This window comes from Microcebus murinus, chromosome 9, assembly GCF_040939455.1.
Source record: "Microcebus murinus isolate Inina chromosome 9, M.murinus_Inina_mat1.0, whole genome shotgun sequence".
Taxonomy (NCBI): domain Eukaryota; kingdom Metazoa; phylum Chordata; class Mammalia; order Primates; family Cheirogaleidae; genus Microcebus; species Microcebus murinus.
In genome coordinates this window covers 31,097,602-31,119,317 of record NC_134112.1, presented here as the reverse complement: position 1 = coordinate 31,119,317, position 21,716 = coordinate 31,097,602, and the positions used below count along the sequence as shown (strand labels likewise).

The window sequence follows — 21,716 nt, the reverse complement described above, 5'->3', positions numbered from 1 at the left end:
ACAGCCAGCTAAGTTTTGGGATCCCTATTTCTTTACAAGAGAGATGCTGCTTGGTTAAAACTTGGCCTAATACTCTCTTGAAAAACCCTGTTTGGGGACAACCGGCTAAATTTGGTGTGAGAATAACCACTTGGAACTTCAAGGGGTTAACCATGAACCAGAAGAAGGTTGAGGACCCATTCCTTGAGTACATCTGCTCATGACAGTCTAACATCATAAAAAACCTGCCTAGTCAAGACATTCTTACCAATTCCTAGGCAGAAGGATTTTTCTCTTCATCATCGCCTCCCAGTTTGCCCCCACCACAAACACACATTAGTAATGACAGCTGAAAGTCAATATTTAAAGATAATGGGCTCTCTAATCATTTTTAATGTAAACATTAAAGCAAATGAGGGAAAATATAGTAGCAAAATCTCTGGATTTAGAGGTACACATCTTGGGTTTAAATTTTGATTCTTAACTTTCTAGCTCCAGGATCTTACATAAGCTATACACTTTCTCTGATGCCTTCCTTACTTTCCTCTTCTGGCAAATGGAAAAGAAAGCGTACACAATGGCATAAGAGCATTGACATTCAAAGAAATGGATGTAAAGGTTTCTGGCATATACTAGGTTCTCAGTTAATGCTAATTGTGGTTGAGTTTGAAGTTAAGTAACAAAATCACCATCAAGTATCTAGGAAAAGAATCCAGATTGCCTACCTATAAATCCAAGACCATTTCACTAAAATTATTGCCATAAATTTGTTTCATTATTAAGCAGTTCTAATGTTGATTTAGTTCTAAATACCTAGTTCTTATACCTAGTTAGACTTTGGTTTTCTAAAATTTCATATTTTTTATGCTTCCTAATAATAAATCTTAATAAAATAAAACCTAAAATCAAAATCAATTATCATCATCTCTAAATCCATTTTAAAGTATCTTTATATTTAACCTAATGTAATTTTTTTCTTTGATTTCAGTGCTATAATGAGACATATAATGTATAATTAAATCAAAGACCATAGAAATACAATGTGTTATCCCAGGAATTTCACTGTGCTTCGTTTATGTTCTTCTGCCATTTCAAAAGTAGAATATCTTTAAAATTAAAGGTTGTAGCAACAAATGTAGAATTGTACCAAATAGACTATGGTAATCAAAATAGTATCAGTATGCCATTCTAATTCAAACAACTATGATTTGAAATATCATTCTATATATTTTACCACTGGTAAATGATTTTCCATATAATACTTATCCCCTCTTTAAGAAATTGTAAATGCATTTGTCCCTGCAAACCAAAGAATTAAGTGCCAAGGCTAGAACTAAACCAGGCCCAGATATAGAATAAGATAATTCAATATCTCTGTAAGAAGAATCCAAGAGTTTCCACATAAGCTAGATAATCAAAACAGTCCAAGGACATTCCTTATACCTTTTGCAAGAGAGACTTTCCAAGGAAATTTTTAAATGTTGTTAAGCTCATAACCTTGAAATTATTGCTGACTTTTTCATTATCTACATTCCTTCTATAGTAACTCTCAACCATATTACTAAAAAATCACTCTATTTTATTCCCTTTTCCAAAATCATTCAATGTTACACAGTTGCTGCATTCACCTATTTCTACTTCCTCTTCACCAAAATAAGAAATAATATGCATTTAGTGATTACAATATGCAAAGCATTGTCCCAAGTATTTCAAATATATTATCTCATTTGATCTTCCAAACCTTCAAGGAGTAAGATAGCATTATTCTCCTCACTTTACAAAAAAAAAAAAAAAAATAGATTCCTAGAAATCAAAATATTTGTCCAAAGTTTTAGGGCTAATAGACATTAGAAGTGGAAAAGAAATTCAGCCAAGAATCTTAACATCTATGCTCTGGTAGCCATTCTTTGATCCCAACATATACAACTGATCACATCTCCCAATAATTGTTAAGATGAACTCTCCCCTACAGATCACATCTTCTAAGTGGGCTCTAGAACTTATTGGTATTTAGAAGTACTAGCATCCATTTCTAGTCCTCTCCAATTGTTCAAAGGCTATCCATCCTGAAGGATATGTCCCTTATTGATACTGACCAATTTGATCTTTTTTAAAATAAGTTAATTTTTAAGGCTTAACATCAGTACAGCACAGTGGTTAGGATTTTTTGTAAAACAAATTGGATTCAAACCCAAGTCTGGTCACTTCATAACCATGTAATGCTAGATAAACGACACAAATGCGTTCACCTTCAGTTTGCATATCTATAAAAAGTAGATGGTTATATTGTCCTCCTCACAAAGTTTGTTGAAATAAGTGAGATATTATAAATAAAATCCTCTTAATGATTAATCAGCATTCAGTAAACACTCAATAAGTGATAACTACTATCATTCTCATCTAATCATGTGCTTCCTTGAAACATTGTAACAATTTGGATATTAAGTTTATCCTGATTCCTAGGCTAAAATAAAACTTGGCTTTAAAGAGAAATAAATTATATCTTTAATTCTGTTTGTGTGTGTTTCTTTATAAAATAGCTCCCAAATCACTGCTAAGAACTGATAAACATGTGTTCAGTATATATATGAATTAAATACTAAAAGCAAAGATACAGAAGAAAGATACTAAACAAGTGGGAAGAATTCCATGCAGAATCTTTCATCCACTTATACAAAATAAATTAAACTAGCTGTTTGAGAATCACTTTAATCAAAACCTAGAATAAAGTGCCTGGAACACTCTAACTACCAGTCAGAAAATGAGAAGGAAAAGACTATGGCTAGAAAATACAAAAGAGAATTAGCTTTGCATTTTTCATTGATTAAATGGTGACTACAAAAAAAAAAAAAAAAACTTAAAATACACCTTGTTGGTTATGACTCTCTACAGGTAAAGAGGTTCTTAGTGGAAAAATATGACCATTAAGAATGTTGACTTCATTGGACTTCCACTGGGAGAGTGGCCCATTCTGGCAGGTCAGGTAACAAATCATCTTCAACAGGCCTATTGGTGCCTGTGGTTGAGGGAGAGCCCAGTGGGCAAAGGTAATTTTAAAAAGGAAGAGAACTTTTAGTGTCCTTGGTGAATAAGGGTCTTTATTGAATAAGACAGAAAGAGCATGATCTATGTTGTCAGACAAGGGGCCACTGAGAGAGTGGTAGGGAAGTTATTGTCATATATAGTAATAATCCCTAGAATGCTATGTGAAGATCATCCAATTTAGGCCCATGAATTTTTATCTTCTCCTTGAATTCCCAGAACCTCCCCTTATAAAATCCACCCTTTTTTTTGGGGGGGGGGGGAAGGGGCTATTTTTCTAATATTTTATTGATTTTTTATAAAATTAAAGTTCTAAATATCTTCAGAAAAACTCCAAAGAATTATCACTAACTGTCACAGAAAAACCTTGGCAATAGTTAACATCTTTGTATAGCACAAGCGTATTTTTTTCAAAAGAAATCCTCTAAAAAACGTATTTGACTTACAATCATAATCCAAGCTTCATAGTTTTGTTTTTATGCAGAAATTACAAAGTCATTTAAAAAGTTGAGTAACATTTATTAAAATTTAACTCGAGGAGATGATTGATTTAAAAAGTGACATTCCCAGAAACCTCCAAAGAGAGGCTTTTTCTTCTCCTTAGAAAAGAGTAAGAAATGGTTAAAGTGTTCAAAAAAAAAAATCTGACAAATATATTAATATGCTTCATCCTTTCATCAACTTGAGGGTTGATAAAGATGTTGGGGCAAATTTTGGCAGTATCATAGCATGATACTTGAAAAGAGGATAGATCCTAGCTAGCCCTGACCACATCTCCTGGCTCTGTGCCTTGGCTGCCATATTAGACAGTGGTGGGTGGCAGGGTGGAGTATAAAGGTTAAAGGGCATGGATCCCAAAGCCAAAGGTCTGTGCTCTAAACTTGGTTCCAGGAGTTTCTAGTGCTGTACCTTTAAGCAAGTTCCTTATCCTCTGCATATCTTACATAACATTAGTATCTGTCCCACAAGTTTTTGTTAAAGGGATTAAATCAGTTATTTTTTGTGATATTCCAAAAATAGTCCCTGGCACAGAATAAGTACAGATAACGGTCTGTTAGACACAATAAAATTAGGACAAGAGAAGAGAAAGAAGTTGAATTGGTGAGAAAGTGAGTGAAAGAGCCTGACTGTAGGCGTTGGCACACAGAGAGGACAATTTTTGGCACCTGTGCCCTCTGAGGAAATGAGACAAAAGAAACAAAAGCAGCACAGGAACTGTTAGACATTGTTATCTCCATGACCCAATGCACTTCCCTCCCTCTGCGCACCATACTTGAAACTAATATCAGTATGTTTTGAAATTAATTGCTTGCCTTGTAAAGTGATCATATTTAAGAATCAGCTCCTTCTAAAGAGACAAAAGAACTTATAGAGAGCTATTTTAGGGGGATGGAAATTAGCATATATTTACTCATTAGTTAAGTGGTCTCACAGGTAAAGATTCCTGTAGGTTATTGAGAATGGCCTTAGGCCAACAAACCATGAATTTTTTAAAAATATTTTATAACATGGATCAGAGTGATGACTGTTAGCATTAATCACAACTAGTAGAACTATCGCCCATAAAAAGATACCTAGGGACTTTCCTTTCTGCCTCTGAGTGTGTATGAGCCTCAGGCAAAGGCTTAGTCATTTATGATTGGAGCTGTGCAAAAGTAAATAATGGAAAAGTAGGTGGTTTGCTGGCCTCCATCAAGATTTGGAGGAAGACAAACTATAAACACCACAATTAGAGAGAAGCCAGATGCTTGAGGGGGCTGACAGAATAAATAACTCTCTGATAAATAATTCTCAACAAAACTCGTTCAAAAACAGAGGCTTATTAAGAAAAAAAAATTCCAACTTTCAATTAGACAAATTTTAATCAGTTAACAGAAATATCATATTAAGAAAAGTATATTCCTCATAATATTGTTTTTTTTTTTCCTTCTTAAGGGTTTCTTGTCTTTCAGCTCATTTAGTAAACACTTGAGTCCATTTTGTGTACTGCATGGGATGCTCATTGATAGGATGTAACACCCTTCTAAGTTCATGGAGATAAATATAGTCTAGGTGGAGGAAATATATTATCCTCAGTTCCTAGCTGCTTCTGGCTAATGAGTCTTGTTTTCCGAGGAGTCTTTGCTGGAGAGCCGGGCTCTGGGAACCCAGAAGCCAGACTGACTCTTTACTCTTCTTGCAATGATTGCTTTGTCCTGCTCACCCAGCTGGAGTAGTCTCTTCAGAGTAAGAAAATTTTCTCCAAAAATTAATACCCAGCTCTATGCCCAACAATGAAGTGAAAAAGCATAGCTTCTGCTCTCACCAAGTCATCATCCAACAGGAGAGAGAATATTTTCCAAAACTTAAATATCTTCAAAATGCTTACATTCACGTGAGAGAAAGATACAGACCATTTTATATGTCCTCATCACTGGAATATTTTTATTTCAATAATAAAAATTGACTCACATTTCTTTATGGGAATCCGTAGAAAATATTTTATCTAAGTTGTGCCTAACTGCATACATTTATTTTAATATTATTAATAAAAAAATATTTGCATGGTAAATATTCACTTTGTTCTAAGCACTGTTATTCTGCATTTGATGTGTATAGTTATTGTATGAAGAATTGTAAAGGAGATATGAAGCTCTTAGATATTTATCTCTCATTACCAGTGGCCCCACACATCCACTCTCTTAATGCTTCTTGTCACCAAGCATTATTTATCACAAATGACTAAGTTTGTACCTGAGGCTGATAAATATTGTCACTTTCCCTTATTCTGACTTGATCTTATCTCTTCCTTTCACAATTTACCTGCTCTATGCCTCACGTTCCTATAGCTCTTCCTACTTACTGACCCAATTTGATCAATTCATTTGATCAAAGGCCATGTTAATATGAAATCCAACAGGAGAAACATCAATATTTCACAGGTTTTCAATGTCTTTTAAGAGTGATGTGTGAGGGTCCAAATTTTAAGGTTTCAAATAATGCCCTTGTCCCCCCTCCCCCAACAAGTCTGAGTTTCAAGTGTGACCATCCCCCAGACAGTGCACATCTCACTCATTATGTATGTATATACCCGCCCCCTCCTTTAAGGGCATTATTTGAAATCTTAAATTTGTACCCCCATAATATGCTGAAATTAAAAAAAAAGAGTGATGTGTGTATATTTCAGACAGCATCAACAGGTTACTGGAGCAATGATTTCAGTAGATAATCTTGGACACTTCCAAAATTAATCCATGAATGTGGTACAGGCTTGATTACATTTGTTTTACTTAGTCTGCAACTTTTCACTATTGGATTAGACAAACAAAATTCATACCTCAACAGCAACATCCCCAGCTTTTCCTCGGTGAGGAATTTCATATGCCTCTATTTGTTGCTTTGTGAGTCGTACTAACTTTTCAGCTAGTTCCCTCCAGCCTTTTCCAAGCTTGACAGCCGAAGTCAGAATAGCAGCCTCTTGGATGAGATGTATTACTAATCCTTGGCAATCCATCTTCAGCAGAGCCTGAAGCAACAATTACATGTCATAATTAAAAGCAATTAATTTGAGCTTTTTCCTATAAATCAGAATTTTCATTATATAGTCTAGAAATGGAAGTCCTTTATTCTACCACATATATAATTGAGTTTTCTAAAACTCAAAAAGTTGGTTCACTAGTTCACTTTTAAGTAAATTCAACAAGGAAACTACAGTGGATATTACAACAGGAATTAGGGGATACGTAAGACTAACTCTGTGACTAATTGTAAAACCTTGGATAAACCACTTAAATAATATGTGTTTTGATATCTTTGACTGTAATAGCAGGAAGTTAATCTAGACACTTTCAAAGGTACTCTGAGATTCCAACAGTCTATAATTTATCAATCCAGGGTTGATTATTCACTCACAAAAAAATAATTATTTGCCTTACTAGAGGATTGGCTACAAGATTTCTCTAAAGAGTGAGGACACTGGTGATGGTAAACATTACTCTATTTTTCATCAAATTGTAATTTAAAACTTCCCAAAATCATGCGTGTTGCATAAAAATGAGACTCTCCTTCAAATTGAACAACGCTCTTGATGTTTATAAATTTGAGAAGTATACAAATTTATAAATTAAAGAAATTCACTTATCACCAATATAATTATGTTAAATATAAGCCACAGGGTATTAAAGATAAAACACTCAGTCTTGTATAATGCAAGATAAAAAACCATCAGATTATTTCTTTCTTCTTTTATTAGGTATCTGAGCTTTGGTACTCATCATGCATGTTTCAAACAAGTCTATAAGTTTCTGTTTTGCCCCTGAGTACATTTTAAAAATAGGAGACTAGGCCGGGCGCTGTGGCTCACGCCTGTAATCCTAGCTCTTGGGAGGCCGAGGCGGGCGGATTGCTCAAGGTCAGGAGTTCAAAACCAGCCTGAGCAAGAGCGAGACCCCGTCTCTACTATAAATAGAAAGAAATTAATTGGCCAACTGATATATATATAAAAAATTAGCCGGGCATGGTGGCGCATGCCTGTAGTCCCAGCTACCCGAGAGGCTGAGGCAGAAGGATCACTCGAGCCCAGGAGTTTGAGGTTGCTGTGAGCTAGGACGCCACGGCACTCACTCTAGCCTGGGCAACAAAGCGAGACTCTGTCTCAAAAAAAAAAAAAAAAAAAAAAATAGGAGACTATATCTTTCTATACCTCTTCTCTATTCAAAGCAGCAAATAGAGTCATCTTTTCTTATCTGCAAAGGATGCCTGAAACTACAGATAGTACCAAACCCTATATATGCCATGTCTTTTCCTATACATATACATGGATGACAAAGTTTAATTTAGAAATTAGACACAGTAAGAAATCAACAATAACTAATAATGAAATATAGCAATTATAACAATATACTATAATAAAAATTATGTGACTGTGGTCTCTCTCTCTCTCTCTTTCATATCTTATTGTACTGTTCTCATCTATTTGCCACCCAAGGTTGACATTAGGGTAACTGAAACCACAGAAAGTGAAAGAGCAGATAAGAAGAGACTACTGTAAGCATGTATGATAGCCCCTCACTTTAATGGCACCAAGAAACTTTATCTACCAACAGAAAACAATAACTAATAATGAATGACCAATAAGGCAACCATTAAAGCCCATAGAGTGCTCATTCCCATTGGAGTACACAACTAGAAGGATCTCCCATGGTTTGTACACAAACACTGTACTGATCTATATTTTCATGCTGAGAAGTTATGGCCTCATTGAGAAGCAATACTGAGCCAGCAGGCCCCAGAAGGTGCTTTCAGTGAACTGTGGAGTGGGTATACCAGTTCTCGTTTTAGGGAAAAGAAATATGCACTTGGAGTCCCAAACGCTGACTTTAAAATTCAGTTTCTCAAAGTATAGAACTTTAAATGAATCACACAATATCTCTATTTAATGATTTTTAAATTGGATGTGATAGTAATTCCACCCCATCTAATTCTTCATAATCATTACGAAAATTGAATCAGATGCTGAAGTGTTTTAGAGAATGTCAAGTTCAAGTATGTAAGGATAGTCAGTCTCAATGTCTGGAAATGACTAAACGGTTTAGATCCCACAATCTTGCCAGTTTTATCAGTTCTCTTCCTGCCACCCCAAATAAATATGTAATCCAAGAAAACGTACACTAACTATGTAAATAAAATTTCAAGAAACAACTGTATACCCCAGGTTCCATTGCCTTGTAGTCAGACAGCCAGTCCCAAGCCCCTTCATACGAAATCCTGAAGCCTTCACTGAAGCACAGTATGTGCTGTGGAGCTCCCTTGGGAACATCTCCCTTGAATGGGCTCTCTGCCAGATTGTCTAGTTAGCCACTCAGGCCACTCTATTAATTATTATATCCCCTCATGCCCCCCAAAATCACAGTGATGTTCAGGCTTAAACTTTCATATCATTTGACCAAGATAACATTTTTAGGTCACTAAGAGAAAAAAACAAAGCAATTTTCAATTCAAACTTTTGTGGGTGCACACTGAACATGAGCTAGGAGAGATAATGAGCTATTGCAAAATGCATGCGCAGTTTCCACCAGTTAGAGCGGCTTCTAACATTCAGCCTCCGTTGACTCTGAATGGCCCAGATTATGTGAGAATGCAGCACATCGTAATGAAACTATCCATTTAGCAACTAGATAGTGGAGCTTTTTAAATTTTAACCCCTCTCAGTGTTATGGTACAATAATCCAAAAAAAAAAAAAAAAAACAAAACAAAACAAAAAAAAACGGAGAGGAAATGTTTTATATATATTTATTTATAATATAAATTACTGTTAATGTCACAGATTAAATTCCTCCTCCAAATGTTTTCCCTTCCTTTTGCACCTTGATTAGAATCTTATATATGAACTTGCCTGTATAATCTCACTCATCTCCTACAGAGCACCATCCTTTGACAGTTATAATGCCATATAATACACCTGCCAACATATATACAGTGCTTACACAAACAGTTTTTATACACATATACTTTGTTTCAAGAAGACATAGTGGTTTCAAGCATGATTTTGGAACCAAAAATTTTCAAATGTCTTCTCTAATCATACTCAGTGGTTGGACCTTGGGTAAATAGCCTAACTTCCTAAGACTCTTATTTCTTTCATTTGTAAGATGAAGACACTACCTATACTTACCCCATAGAGTTGTTATATGTTATATGGCTAAATGAGATAATGTGTGCAGAGTGTTCAGCACAGTGCAGTGCCATACACATAGAAAGCACTAGAGAAGTATTAGCTATCATTATTACTATTTACACATTTTACATTTTAACCATTTTTAGAAATATGCTCTTGATTTTTAAAATTTTTATAAAATATTGAATTTCTACTTTAAAGGCAAAACAGTTCTTTATAATTCTGCACGGAATCTTTCACTGGGATGAGACCTTGAGAGTCATGTTAAAACATGAGGATTAAGAGGAGACTGACCAATATCTGTGTTTATATTGCATGCAGAATAAGAATATTAAATTGCTCAAGTAAAGGATGTTAATGATACATTTTAGAAAACACTGAAAAGTGGACCTCAAACCATGGCCTCGTTAGTTAGTTTAGTTTACTCTTGTTTATTTTCATGTTGTGAAACTTTTTTGAGATCCTAAGGGCTGTCTAAATATTTGAGAGAGGAAGAGAAGCCATGTCTTAACTTTTAGGCCCAGCATAAAGAGAACCTTTAATCTTCCTTCAAGAGATGATCTTTGGGGGCCTATTATCTGGGTAAATCACAATTGTATCTCAAACTTAAAAAATCAATTGTATGGTCTTATGGGAAAAACTCTTTTTTGCTGAAAAGTGGTTTCAATGTATTTGAAATTGCTAATTTTTAAAAATATTTCTTCTCACGTATGTTTGGCTATAAATATTGTCAAATTAATAAAGTTTTCTATAGCAAATAAATTACTATAATGAAACAGTACTCACCACAATAAGTTCGTAAAGGAACTTTCTCGTATTTCTGTCTGCGTGGCAATCTTCCTTTAACTTCTTCACAACGTAGGAAACTTTTTCTGACTCTTTGTCCGCTTGTGTTTGAACCAAATCTTCCAGTGCCAGATGCGAGTAACCCAGGACATCAGCTAAAACTTTCCAGTCATAAACTTTTTCTGACACCAAGGTCAATACAACTGAGTAGATATAAGTTAGTTTTTTAAAAGGCAGAGCAATTTGTTCAAGAAGATTTCTGGTTGTAAAGATGGTATCTGACGTAGACATTACTTGTTCCCTTGAAATCACCTTGACATTTTTGGAATGGACAAGTCCAATCTTACCTCTGAGGACTCCCACATACCATTCTTTAACTTTGGACTGCCCAATGGCTTTGACCTTCCCTTTTCCAAGAAGTGCTATTGTGTCACCTTTGAAATATTCAAGTAAGTAGTCAATCTTGCTTTGTCTCAGTACTGCCTTCAAGGTCACCCCATAGTTGGTAAAGTTCAACGTTTTATCTTGAAATGTGGGATATTTAACAAGCACTGTTGGTAATAAAGGAGTAGACTTGATTTTCTTCTCCTTCTGCAAATAACCTGGCAGATTTGAGAGCCTTTTTAGGTTCGGGGCTGGATCAGGTGTAGTGATACAGAACTGTGCAACTGCTTCACCATGGGAGGGCTCCACCTGAACACAGAAAACAAACAAGTGCATCTCTCTGTGGTCAACTAAAGAAAATAAAAATGGTTGATGAACTATTTCACCTGCTTCCAACTGTTTTTGTTTAATTCCTTTCCTGTCTCCTTCTGCCTTTACTTGAAAATCAGGGTCACATGAAAAAACAGAAATACTTAGATCTTGTGGCTTGTCAAGTAAAAATGAATGCTTCCCCCAGAGCTGAAATACAACTGGAGATGTGTTTTTTCCACCCTTCTTAATATCAGAGATTGTAAGCTTTCCTGGCATGTAACTGTGTCCACAAACTATGAAAATAACAGTGAAACTGGGATGGATATATTTGGGTCCATAAATTCCAATTGAGGTGATTTTGTGGATATAATCCCAAATGGTGGTGGCTGGTGACTGAATAGTTTTAGCTTGTGCAGCAACCACTAGATACATCACCTGACTCAAGTCCATTAGCTTGACTTGGATGGTATCTTTATAAATGTAACAGTTGCTTAACACCCTGAAAGGGCCTTCTTTGTCCAGGCTGTGTAAACACACCATTTCTGTCATGACTTGGCTGAAAGGATCCTTTCTCACCTCAGCACCAATTTTCATCTCCAGCAAAATGGCTTCCATTGTATTAAGGTTTCCTAACGTGATTTCCAACAGAGGGCTTACAGTGCAGGAAAGATTATGGTTAAGCATTTGTGGAGGATCAAGAAAAGCCCTTAGAGACACCTCTTGGAATTCTCCCACAGCTACGTGGCCTTGGGGTACGTGAATAGTGATGTCTGATTCAGGTAATTGTACCGACCCTCCTTGGTGGTTTAATTTACAAACTATGGTGATCTCTGCAACTTGTGTTTGGGCCCATCCAGGGTTCTGGTTAATTGTATTCAAATCCAGACAGGAGCGGGCCAGCTGGCGTTGACTTAACCAAGCCATTTTATAAGCTTCTCTGTCATTTTGAAGCCATTCTAAGTCTTGTTCTAGGATCTGGTCAGAGTTATGTATACTCTGAGGGGCATGTTCTGTGTCATCTAAAATGTCCAGAAGTTCTGAAACACTTTTAGATCTTCCAGATTTCCTTGAGGAGGAATGCCTAAGTAATTTTCGCACATCGAGTTCATCACCAGAGGAATCAAAAGAATTTCCATTTTCTACTTCTCTTAAAAAAAGAAAAGGATCTTCCTTCAAGATGGAAATATTATCTCTCTTCCTGTTCTTTCTTAGCTGAGTTATGTCATCCAAAAATGGGTTAGAAGCAGACAGTTCATTCCAGAATGGATTCGTAGCTTTGCAAGCATTATTACCATGAAGGGCAAAAGCTTCCGGCCAATTGTGAAGAAAGTCTGGGTCTTGGCATTCTTGTTGTTCAAAGAAAAACAAAGCAAGAAATCAATAAGGTGGCATTCTGAGATATAACCAAGGTTCATTTTTCCTATAGCTTAAAAATTCAGGACCTACTTCTCAATTTTCTTTTCTTTTTGATATTCAACCTACCATCTACTACAAACTTAATGGTAAATTTGGTCACATTTGCATATAGTAAGGAAAGAACAATTTTTCTACGAAGTTATTTTGACCATATTTAAATGTTCTTTTATGTTAAGACATCATGATTTACAAACTAAACAAATAAATGTTTAACATTTTACATATTTAACATTTTTCCATAAAATGTCCCAGATGAGCATATGCTTATGCTTTATTATTTTATGTTTCATTTTTACAAAAGCAAAGCTCTGAGCAAACAATAATTCAGCCAATTGTCCATATTTTCCTCACCATTGAATAATTGGTCTCATTACATCTAGAATAATAATTTAATGTTTTTTATTTTCAGATAACATTCAATATGTGAAAAAAAACAAATACATCTGTTAACAGCTAAAATAATTTTTTAAAACAATATGCTAAATTAGACATTCATCATTAGCTCATTCTCTGATAATTTGTATTGATGAATTTTAATAACATTGAAGTTTTTCATGAAAAATAAACCTTTCATGAAAAATGAACCTAAAATAATTATACCACCATTGGACTTACTACTTGAAGGAATGTATTGAGCTTTTGTAGCTTGCAATGTCAGAGTGGTCTTACCACTATGAATGGAAACCTTATTACTTTGGAAAGTGAGTGTTTTAAGAATTAGCAACACATTAAAATATTCACATTTCTAGTATAAGAATTTCTATATATCCCACAGTACTGAATCTATCTTTTTATGTTAATAGCATCTCATAGTGGTCATTTCTCTCAGTAAATAGTGGTAATGACTCTGCTGATTTCATGAAGCTGATGCTGCATTAGAGAAAATGATGGCCACAATGGCCAACCCAATGATAACAAGTTCTATAGAAAAAAAGAATTCAAGTAAATTGTCAGACATTTTTGTTTAATATATGTAAAACTATTATATAGATTGAAAGGTGTTTTAAGTGTTATGTATTAGAGATTAGAAGATTCATTTTGAAAAATAAAAATGGTATTTCTCTTATTTCCACACTTTTCTTCAACCCAGTTATTCCTAACTTCCTTGAATTTTACTTTTCCTTGAATTTTACTTTTCCTCTCAGGATCGGTTCAGTTTTTTTATACTCTATAAATGTTTCTTAGGCCAATCCAAGTTTCAGAGATCTCTTTTACCTCAAAATCCATTGTATTTATTGCATATATCACTCATTTATTAATAAATCTTTGCCTCTTTATAATATTTCTTATAATCTGTTGGCTATGCTGTTTTAGTTTGCACATCTTTTTAAATCATAGTATAATTATTTCTATGATAACATTGTGATTTTATAATTCTTTTAATTTTCTGTAACTCTTTTCAGAGGTAGACCTTCAGTAGCTACTGGTGATAGATGTATGGACAAAATTACAACATTTATAAGTTCCCATACCTGTAGTACTGCAATTTTTTGAGAGTTTCTGGGCTTCCATGTCAACCAAATTTCCTTCAGATCTACTTTGTGCCATTCCTCCTGACCAAAAATAGGCTGTTTCACTGATTAACATTTTTCCACCTACAAAGTAAATAGATATGTATTTTTTGTAAGCATACATATACAGGTTGTCAGAGAAAACAAACTCAAGGTGGTCATACATATTTATATTTAAAAACTGCATGTAAAAATATAGAGGCCCTCTTCTTCTGGTAGAATGCTGGACTGAATATCCTAAAATATGTATAGTGCAAAACACTCAGATTCTAGATTAATACCAATAAGCAAACCTGGAAATGCATTACTGATGTCATGAAAAAGTAATTAATGAAAATCCCAAGGACAATAATAAAGAATAGTGAGTTGAAACCTCAATAAGCAGACATTCCATTTGGTGATTGGAAGACTAAATATCACAAACCTGAAAATCCTCCCCAAATCTTTCTGTATACTCATTGCAGTTCCAAAATAAATCACAACATGTTTTGTGTATGTTTATCTTTATAAATTCTTTTTTAGTTAATTTATTTTTTAATTGACAAAAATTCTATATATTTGTCAAGTAAAGCATATTGTTTTGACGCTTGTTTTTAACAACATATAACAACTTCTTAAGCTATTTTAATATTTATATAGAAAAGTAAAGGGCTAATATTCAAGATGATCCACAAGAAGAGCATAATGGAAGTAATGTACACTACCAACCAGATATCACCATTGATTATAAACATGTGCTAAGTAGGACAACATGGAATTGGAATCAAAATATATCAAGAACCCAGAATGAGACCCTAAAAACAGACCCACCCTCACAGAAGACAGAGGTGGCCATGCAGAGAGGTGTGGAAATGATGGATTATTCACTCAGCAGTGATGACACCATTGGTTACTCATGCTGAAAAAAAATCATATTGATCACTACCTCATTCCATAGACAAAAAAATCAATTCCAAGACACTTAAAGCCTCAAAGGTGAAAGGAACAACTCTAAAATTTGAAAAGAGTCTAAAAGATTATCTTTATGTTTTCTACAAAATAGAGAATTTCTTTAGCAAAGCACACACACACAAAATGCAAACCATAAAACACATGCCCACATTAAAATGAAATTCCTGTGTATCAAAGTACAAAAAGTAAAAACACAAACCAAAATCTGGGTGAATTTATTTCCATCACATATGACTGAAAAAAGAAAAATAAAATCCTATTCCAAAATATTACCATATCAAAGACTCCCATAAATCAACAAACAAAATAAAAACGTTATAGAAATCTTTGAGAAAAGAGATAGACAAACATTTCTCAACAACAAAAGAAGGAAACATACATGACCCTTAAATATGTTAGAATATGCTGGACTTCATTCGTAATTAGGAAAATGCCACATGAAACTACATGAAACACGATTGCTACCCAGCAAATATACAAAAATAAATGATGACTATAATTATTGACAAAGATGTAGAACAAAGGGAAATCCTATATACTACTGGTGGAAGCATTAACAGGTGCCACCACTTGAAATTAATCTGGCATTATCTAGGAAGGATGTTTAGAGCCTACTACCCAGCAATTTCAATCCCAGTTATTTGTTCTAGCAAAAACCTTGCATATGTGCATCAAAAGATATATACATGAATGTTCATTATATCATATTAACAAAAACTGAAACCAATAAAAATATCCTCTGGCATGTGAGTGGATAAATAACTTGCAATATTTTAATACAATGGAGTACTATACTACTATGAAAACAGATGAATTATAATTAAAAGTATTAATTGTAGGTTTCTCATTGCTAGGACTCAGCCTTCTCTCCACATATATGATTTTTCTTTGTCCCATGACAACACTGAAAAATAGGTATTTTAAATCTGATTTTCGGAGTGAAAAATGAGTCTCAGCAGTGGTACATAACTAAACCACAAGGTCAAATAGCAAGTGAGTGACCCAGAAATAATTTCTCATTCACCTTGTAGCTGCTGCATGCAGCCCAAAACTCAGAACGTCATTTACCCTATCTCAGACCCAAGGTTCTCAGTGGTACATTCTGAGGCTGCCCCACTGTTCAGATCACATTTCCAGTTCTACTAAGGCCCCATTCTTTTTCTTCTTTGTGTGTTGACCACATCTCCTTCACCTTTGACCCTTCTTTTTTTTTTTGTCATACTCCTCTTTTGAGTTCTTGACTTTTTTTTTTCAAAGTAGCTCATTTTATTTTTTTAAAGAAAGCCAAAGTCTTCCTGATACACTCAAAAAAAAAAAGAAAGAAAAGAAAAACAAATTAAAAGAAGATTAAAAAAAAGAGAGAAGAGGGAAGGAAAGGGAAAGGAAAGGAGGATAAGCATATTTTCTAGACATGATAAATAAACAAATGCCAAAACTTCATAAGGTGGCATACTTAAAAAATTCAAATGTTGCAATAGCAATTTTTTCCTCTGATAAGGGAAACTACATCAAAATATTGGGTGAAAAGTTGAATTATGCAATGTGTGAATTTTTCACCAAGTCAAGTTTCCTGGCAGGTACTCAAAATTCTGTGGTTTATTTTACCAAATATAATGTCCAAAATTGAAAGTCCTTTGCATGGTATAGGTAGCCAAAACTTTAAGGTAGGAAAACTGAGCTCAAGACCCTCAGCAAAATTTAGCAAATGAAATTAATATGAGGAAAAAAATATTTAAATGAAAAAATATTTTCAAAAAGATAAAGTACATTTTTAGTAGAGAATCAAATTAGACAGCAATTTACCTAAACTCTTTCTTTTTTTTTATGGAGAAAAGAGCAAAATAAACAATTAATACCCAAGATTCCTTTGAGGCTAATTATCCTTGATGCAAAAAAATTGTTACAACCTAGAAATATAGTTACAGGTCCTCCACCACATAAAAATCAGGAATGGTGCCTTACACACCTCAGATCCTAAAGGATCATAACCTCGAAGAAACAAAGGTGCAAAGTGGTCATTAGCTGGAATTCTCTGTGGATTAGTCCTTCTCCCCAGCCGCCAAGCGCATATCTTCATTGTCCTTCATGCAGCTGTTCTAAACTTCAGTGGTACCAGGATCACCTGGAGGGTTTGATCAGACACGGCCCACTGAACCCACCACAGTGTTTCTGATCCAGAAGGTCTGAGGATTTGCACAAAAATCTGTATTCTCATAAAGGTTTCAAATGACACCCATGTTGTGGTTCTGGGGGGGCATATGTTGAGAGCCACATTCTGAAAGCCATTGCAGTAAGATCCCTCCTTGGCCAAATGGTTCCCTGGCTGCTCTCACTATACCTCAACAAATCCTCCTGCTCTTAATCTTTGCATACACACACACACAAACACACACATACACACACTCCTCACACCCCACATACACACACAGTACTCATCCTAAAGCTGAGTATGTTTTTCTATGAGTCCTGGCAGAAGCGGTGTAGAAAAAATGTCCTTGACTGGAAGGGGAGGACGAAGATGCTGCCCTGCCAAGGGCCATGCTTGTTTATACAGGTGCAAATCGCATTAGTCACATTTATCATTTCCCTGTGTTTTCTTCCAGTGAAACTCCATGCTCCATGGCAATTGCTGTCCAAAATAGGATTTGTTTAACTTTGTCTACAGAAGAATGAGTTAGACCTTGTTGGAATGAGTAAATGAGAAAAGAACAGTCTAGTACTCATTTAATTTGGGACCAGGGTCTTTCAAAATTCCTTTTCCAAAACACTTCTTCTGACTTCGCATGATCCATTACATTTTCCCTCAAATGAACAACGTTTTTGCCCTTCATTTATTTGACTATTTAAACTAAGCCTTAAACAACTGGAAAAATTTGCCAAGTGTACAACTTAGCAAAAGACCCCAGAAGATCTTGGTGGGTAGAGGTGAGGAGTGGGGAGCAGTGTGGTGTTTGGAAATAAGTAACCAGGGAAGCATTACCATAAAAGAATTGTTCCTCTAAAATATGTCCTTTGAAGTGGTTATGGTAGTAATTATATGGTGGAAATTGCTATTGTTAGCTACCTGGCAGGTTCAAAGTATTTTCCAATTAGTCCTTAAATACTTGAGACCTCTATGACAAGCGTCCTCAAACTATGGCCCGTGGGCCACATGAGGGTGTTTTTGCCCGTTTGTTTTTTTTTTTTTTACTTCAAAATAAGATATGTGCAGTGTGCATAGGAATTTGTTCATAGTTTTTTTAAAACTATAGTCCGGCCCTCCAACGGTCTGAGGGACAGTGAACTGGCCTTCTGTTTAAAAAGTTTGAGGGCCCCTGCTCTATGATTTCCATGGATCTGTATAGTATTTAACACTTTCCATCATCCGTACTGTATTTTACTCTTGATTTATGTGACATTAGAAGTACATCCACATAGGCAGTAAATATTATAGTTGAAAGAAAATACTAAAATATCATGACAGCGATTGTTGGACCAGTGGACTTTTCCTTCACCCCCCAAATGCCAAACCTACCCAAATAGCATTGCAATACCTTGCAAATGCAACTGATATAAAAGGCCTGAGGAACCAGTATTAAAGGTTCACAAAGGAAACGTAATCAGCTGTTGATACTCACCTGATGTGATTTTACTGTAGTTACCATGGTGCTTTTGTGGCCTTAGGGCACCTCCTGAGGGGCTGGTGGTACTCTCTGACTGGTAGTGAATATGCCCTCTCACTGGTTATTAAATAGTTTGTGCATTACCTCTGATTATTCTTACCAAATATTTAAAAGGCCTACCAGCCTGACAGGGCAAATGTCAGCAGTCACTTTTTCCCAAGGCAAGTGGCTTCAGGAGACTCTCCAGGGAGTCAAGCAGAGACCCTGGTGCATTAAGCAGTGTTCATAATGCATAATAATTTCTACGATGCCTCCGACCCTGGTAACTCAAAACATTTCTATAATACATCATCTTGTTAATATCACCACGTCAAGATGTCTATCACTGCTTTATATCTTATTACCCTTCTATCACTAGCAGAATTGAAATTTAGGAAAATTGTAATAATTGTGCAGCATAACATCATATTAGTGAGCATGAATCAGGAACAGAGAAACAGTAGGTCAGAACCTATTTTATGTGCAGTTTAGTGATGTAGCCAGAGGATGTTCCCAGAAACCTGATTCTGTAAAAGAAGGTGTGAAGGACTCTGACAAGATACACGAAAGGAGTATCTTAGGCCTGTAAAAACAATAATAAAAAATAGTAATCATAAAAGCTATTATTTATTTTAAGCTTGCTATTAATACACTCCTGGTACCATGCATGGATTTTCTCATTTATTATTTGCAACAATTCTAGAAAGTTGGTTCTATCATTATTTTATTTTAAAGGAAATAGAGGTTTAGGCACATTATGATTATAAAGCTACTAAGTAGCAGAAGCAATGTTTGAATTTACAGATAGTGGGTTATAGAGAACAAACTTTAGAACTCTACACTATGCATCCTACCCATGGGTCAGAACTTCTCTCCCAGAGAAAGTGAAATTTGAGACTATGTCTGCAATTTGTTTCTGAAGAGTAGTATCAAGCCTTACTCTTGATTCCAGAAGATCTTCTCCAAGTTTACAGAGGGACCTGCATCGTGGGCATGTGACCTGTACAGTAACACAGGGCTCCATTCTCAGATAGGCCCATGTTGGGTGTAATGCTCTGTTGCTGCCATCTTGAAATACTTAATATGTTTTGAGCAAGAAGCCCCAGATTTTTATTTTGCACCAGTAATTATATAGCTGGAACTGGCTCACAGAGTTGGCAACTTTTATCCTTCAGGCCCAGGGAAATGACTGAAATTACAAGGGCTCATGAAGAAAGCAGAAAATCATTATAAAGAATGTTCATTTTACAGATGATAAAGTCAAGCTGCAGAGAAGTTAATTTAGTTGCCTATGGTTGCAGGTTCATTACTGGAAGGTTTGGGAATCAAACTATCATTGCCTGATTTTAAACTCCATAAGAAAGAAGTAGGGTATGAGAATAGTTCTATCCATTTCCATGAACTCTATAAAAATGAAATCCTTTTAAACTGTAGTGCTATATCATGTGAAAAATAATAGCTAATATTTTAAGCAAAAATGACCAAAAAAAAAATGTTTAGCCCTAGCATTCAATGAGAGTGAAATAACTTGCAGTAGTCTCCAGTTCCACACTCTCATCACACCAGCTATCATCACACCTCCTACCAAACCAGGATTATGTGGATATGATGCATGGTGAAGGCTAGAGAGAATCAAGTCCACTGACAAGGCCAGTCCTGCTTGTTCTGACTTCACATCATGCTTGCAGCCTCTTGTTCTTCACCTCATAGAGCAGGAATATATAATCAATATTCTAAAAAATGGGTAAGGTTTCATAAAGTTCAGAGGACATTCCATGGAGATAGAAGTGTTTAAGAGAGTATTATAGACTTCTGATAATTATCTGTTATACATCAGCAATCTTTTAGAATTAACCTAAGCATATAATTGATTATCAATAGATATTTTTCTTTTTAATTTAAATTCCCTACAGTATGTTCATTTTACATGTGTGCATTCATACACATACATACACACACAGACTCACACACACCCTTCCTTGGTTTTAAAAGAACTTGAGAAAACTTACAAACATTCAAATAACACAGTAAGTTTAAGCAACAAGAATATATTATTCTTCAGTAAAAAAGTTCAAAACCAAAACAAGAAAGTGAACAAATTCGGTGTCATTTGCAGGAAACTGGTAGGAAGATAAAACTAAAGTCCTTTCACAAACATCATCCTGTAAGTTCCAGGATACTTATTTGTGATGGCCCACACATTTGGCTCCCTGCTTTCTAAAAGTGACCGCAGTAAGAAAAACATTACTAGTTACAAGCTTCATGGGGACCAAAGGACACAAATAAACCACTTAGCAGAAGCACCAGCATTACCAGGAATGAAGAGGAATGAAGAGGAGCAACCAACTCAGAAATAACAGCCTCAGTCCCGTCTCTTACAGTAAATCTCTTTCACAGAACTCTTTCTTAATGTGTATTGATAGCATCTCACCCAAGCGCAATTGTCGAGATGGAGAACAGCGGGTCCAGCTAAGCAGACCTCTGCCTCCCTATTCTATTTTTAATTTTTTTTTTTTTTTTTTTTGAGACAGAGTCTCACTCTGTTGCCCGGGTTACAGTGCTGTGCCATCAGCCCAGCTCACAGCAACCTCAAACTCCTGGGCTCAAGTGATCCTTCTGCCTCAGCCTCCCGAATAGCTGGGACTACAGGCATGTACCACCATGCCCAGCTAATTTTTTTTCTATATATTTTTAGTTGGCCAATTAATTTTTTTTCTATTTTTAGTAGAGATGGGGTCTCACTCTTGCTCAGGCTGGTTTCAAACTCCTGACCTTGAGTGATCCACCCACTCGAGTGGCTTCCCAGAGTGCTAGGCCTCCTCGGCCTCCCAGAGTGCTAGGATTACAGGCGTGAGCCACCATGCCTGGCCTGCCTCCCTATTCTAATACAAGCACACATGTTGGGTTACAGTCCCCAAAGGACTGTAGACCTTTGGGTATTGTCCTGGTCAGAAAGCCTACCATACTTCCATAGACCACAGGTCAGAAAGCCTACCACATACTTCCTTACTCCCAACTGAGTTTCTCTTTCCATAAAG

General features: G+C 35.5%; 1 protein-coding gene across 1 annotated transcript in view; it reads right to left on the bottom strand.

Moving 5' to 3' along the window:
* Nucleotides 1-21,716, bottom strand: part of MACC1 (MET transcriptional regulator MACC1) — a 68,613-nt gene that overhangs the window by 6,991 nt on the left and 39,906 nt on the right. The window contains exons 2-4 of the mRNA XM_076006380.1: nucleotides 14,048-14,170; nucleotides 10,464-12,505; nucleotides 6,338-6,526 (exon numbers count right to left, since the gene is read on the bottom strand). Coding sequence (XP_075862495.1) covers nucleotides 6,338-6,526; nucleotides 10,464-12,505; nucleotides 14,048-14,162 — 2,346 coding nt within the window. The 5' untranslated portion in view covers nucleotides 14,163-14,170. The remainder of the gene's footprint in view (nucleotides 1-6,337; nucleotides 6,527-10,463; nucleotides 12,506-14,047; nucleotides 14,171-21,716) is intronic.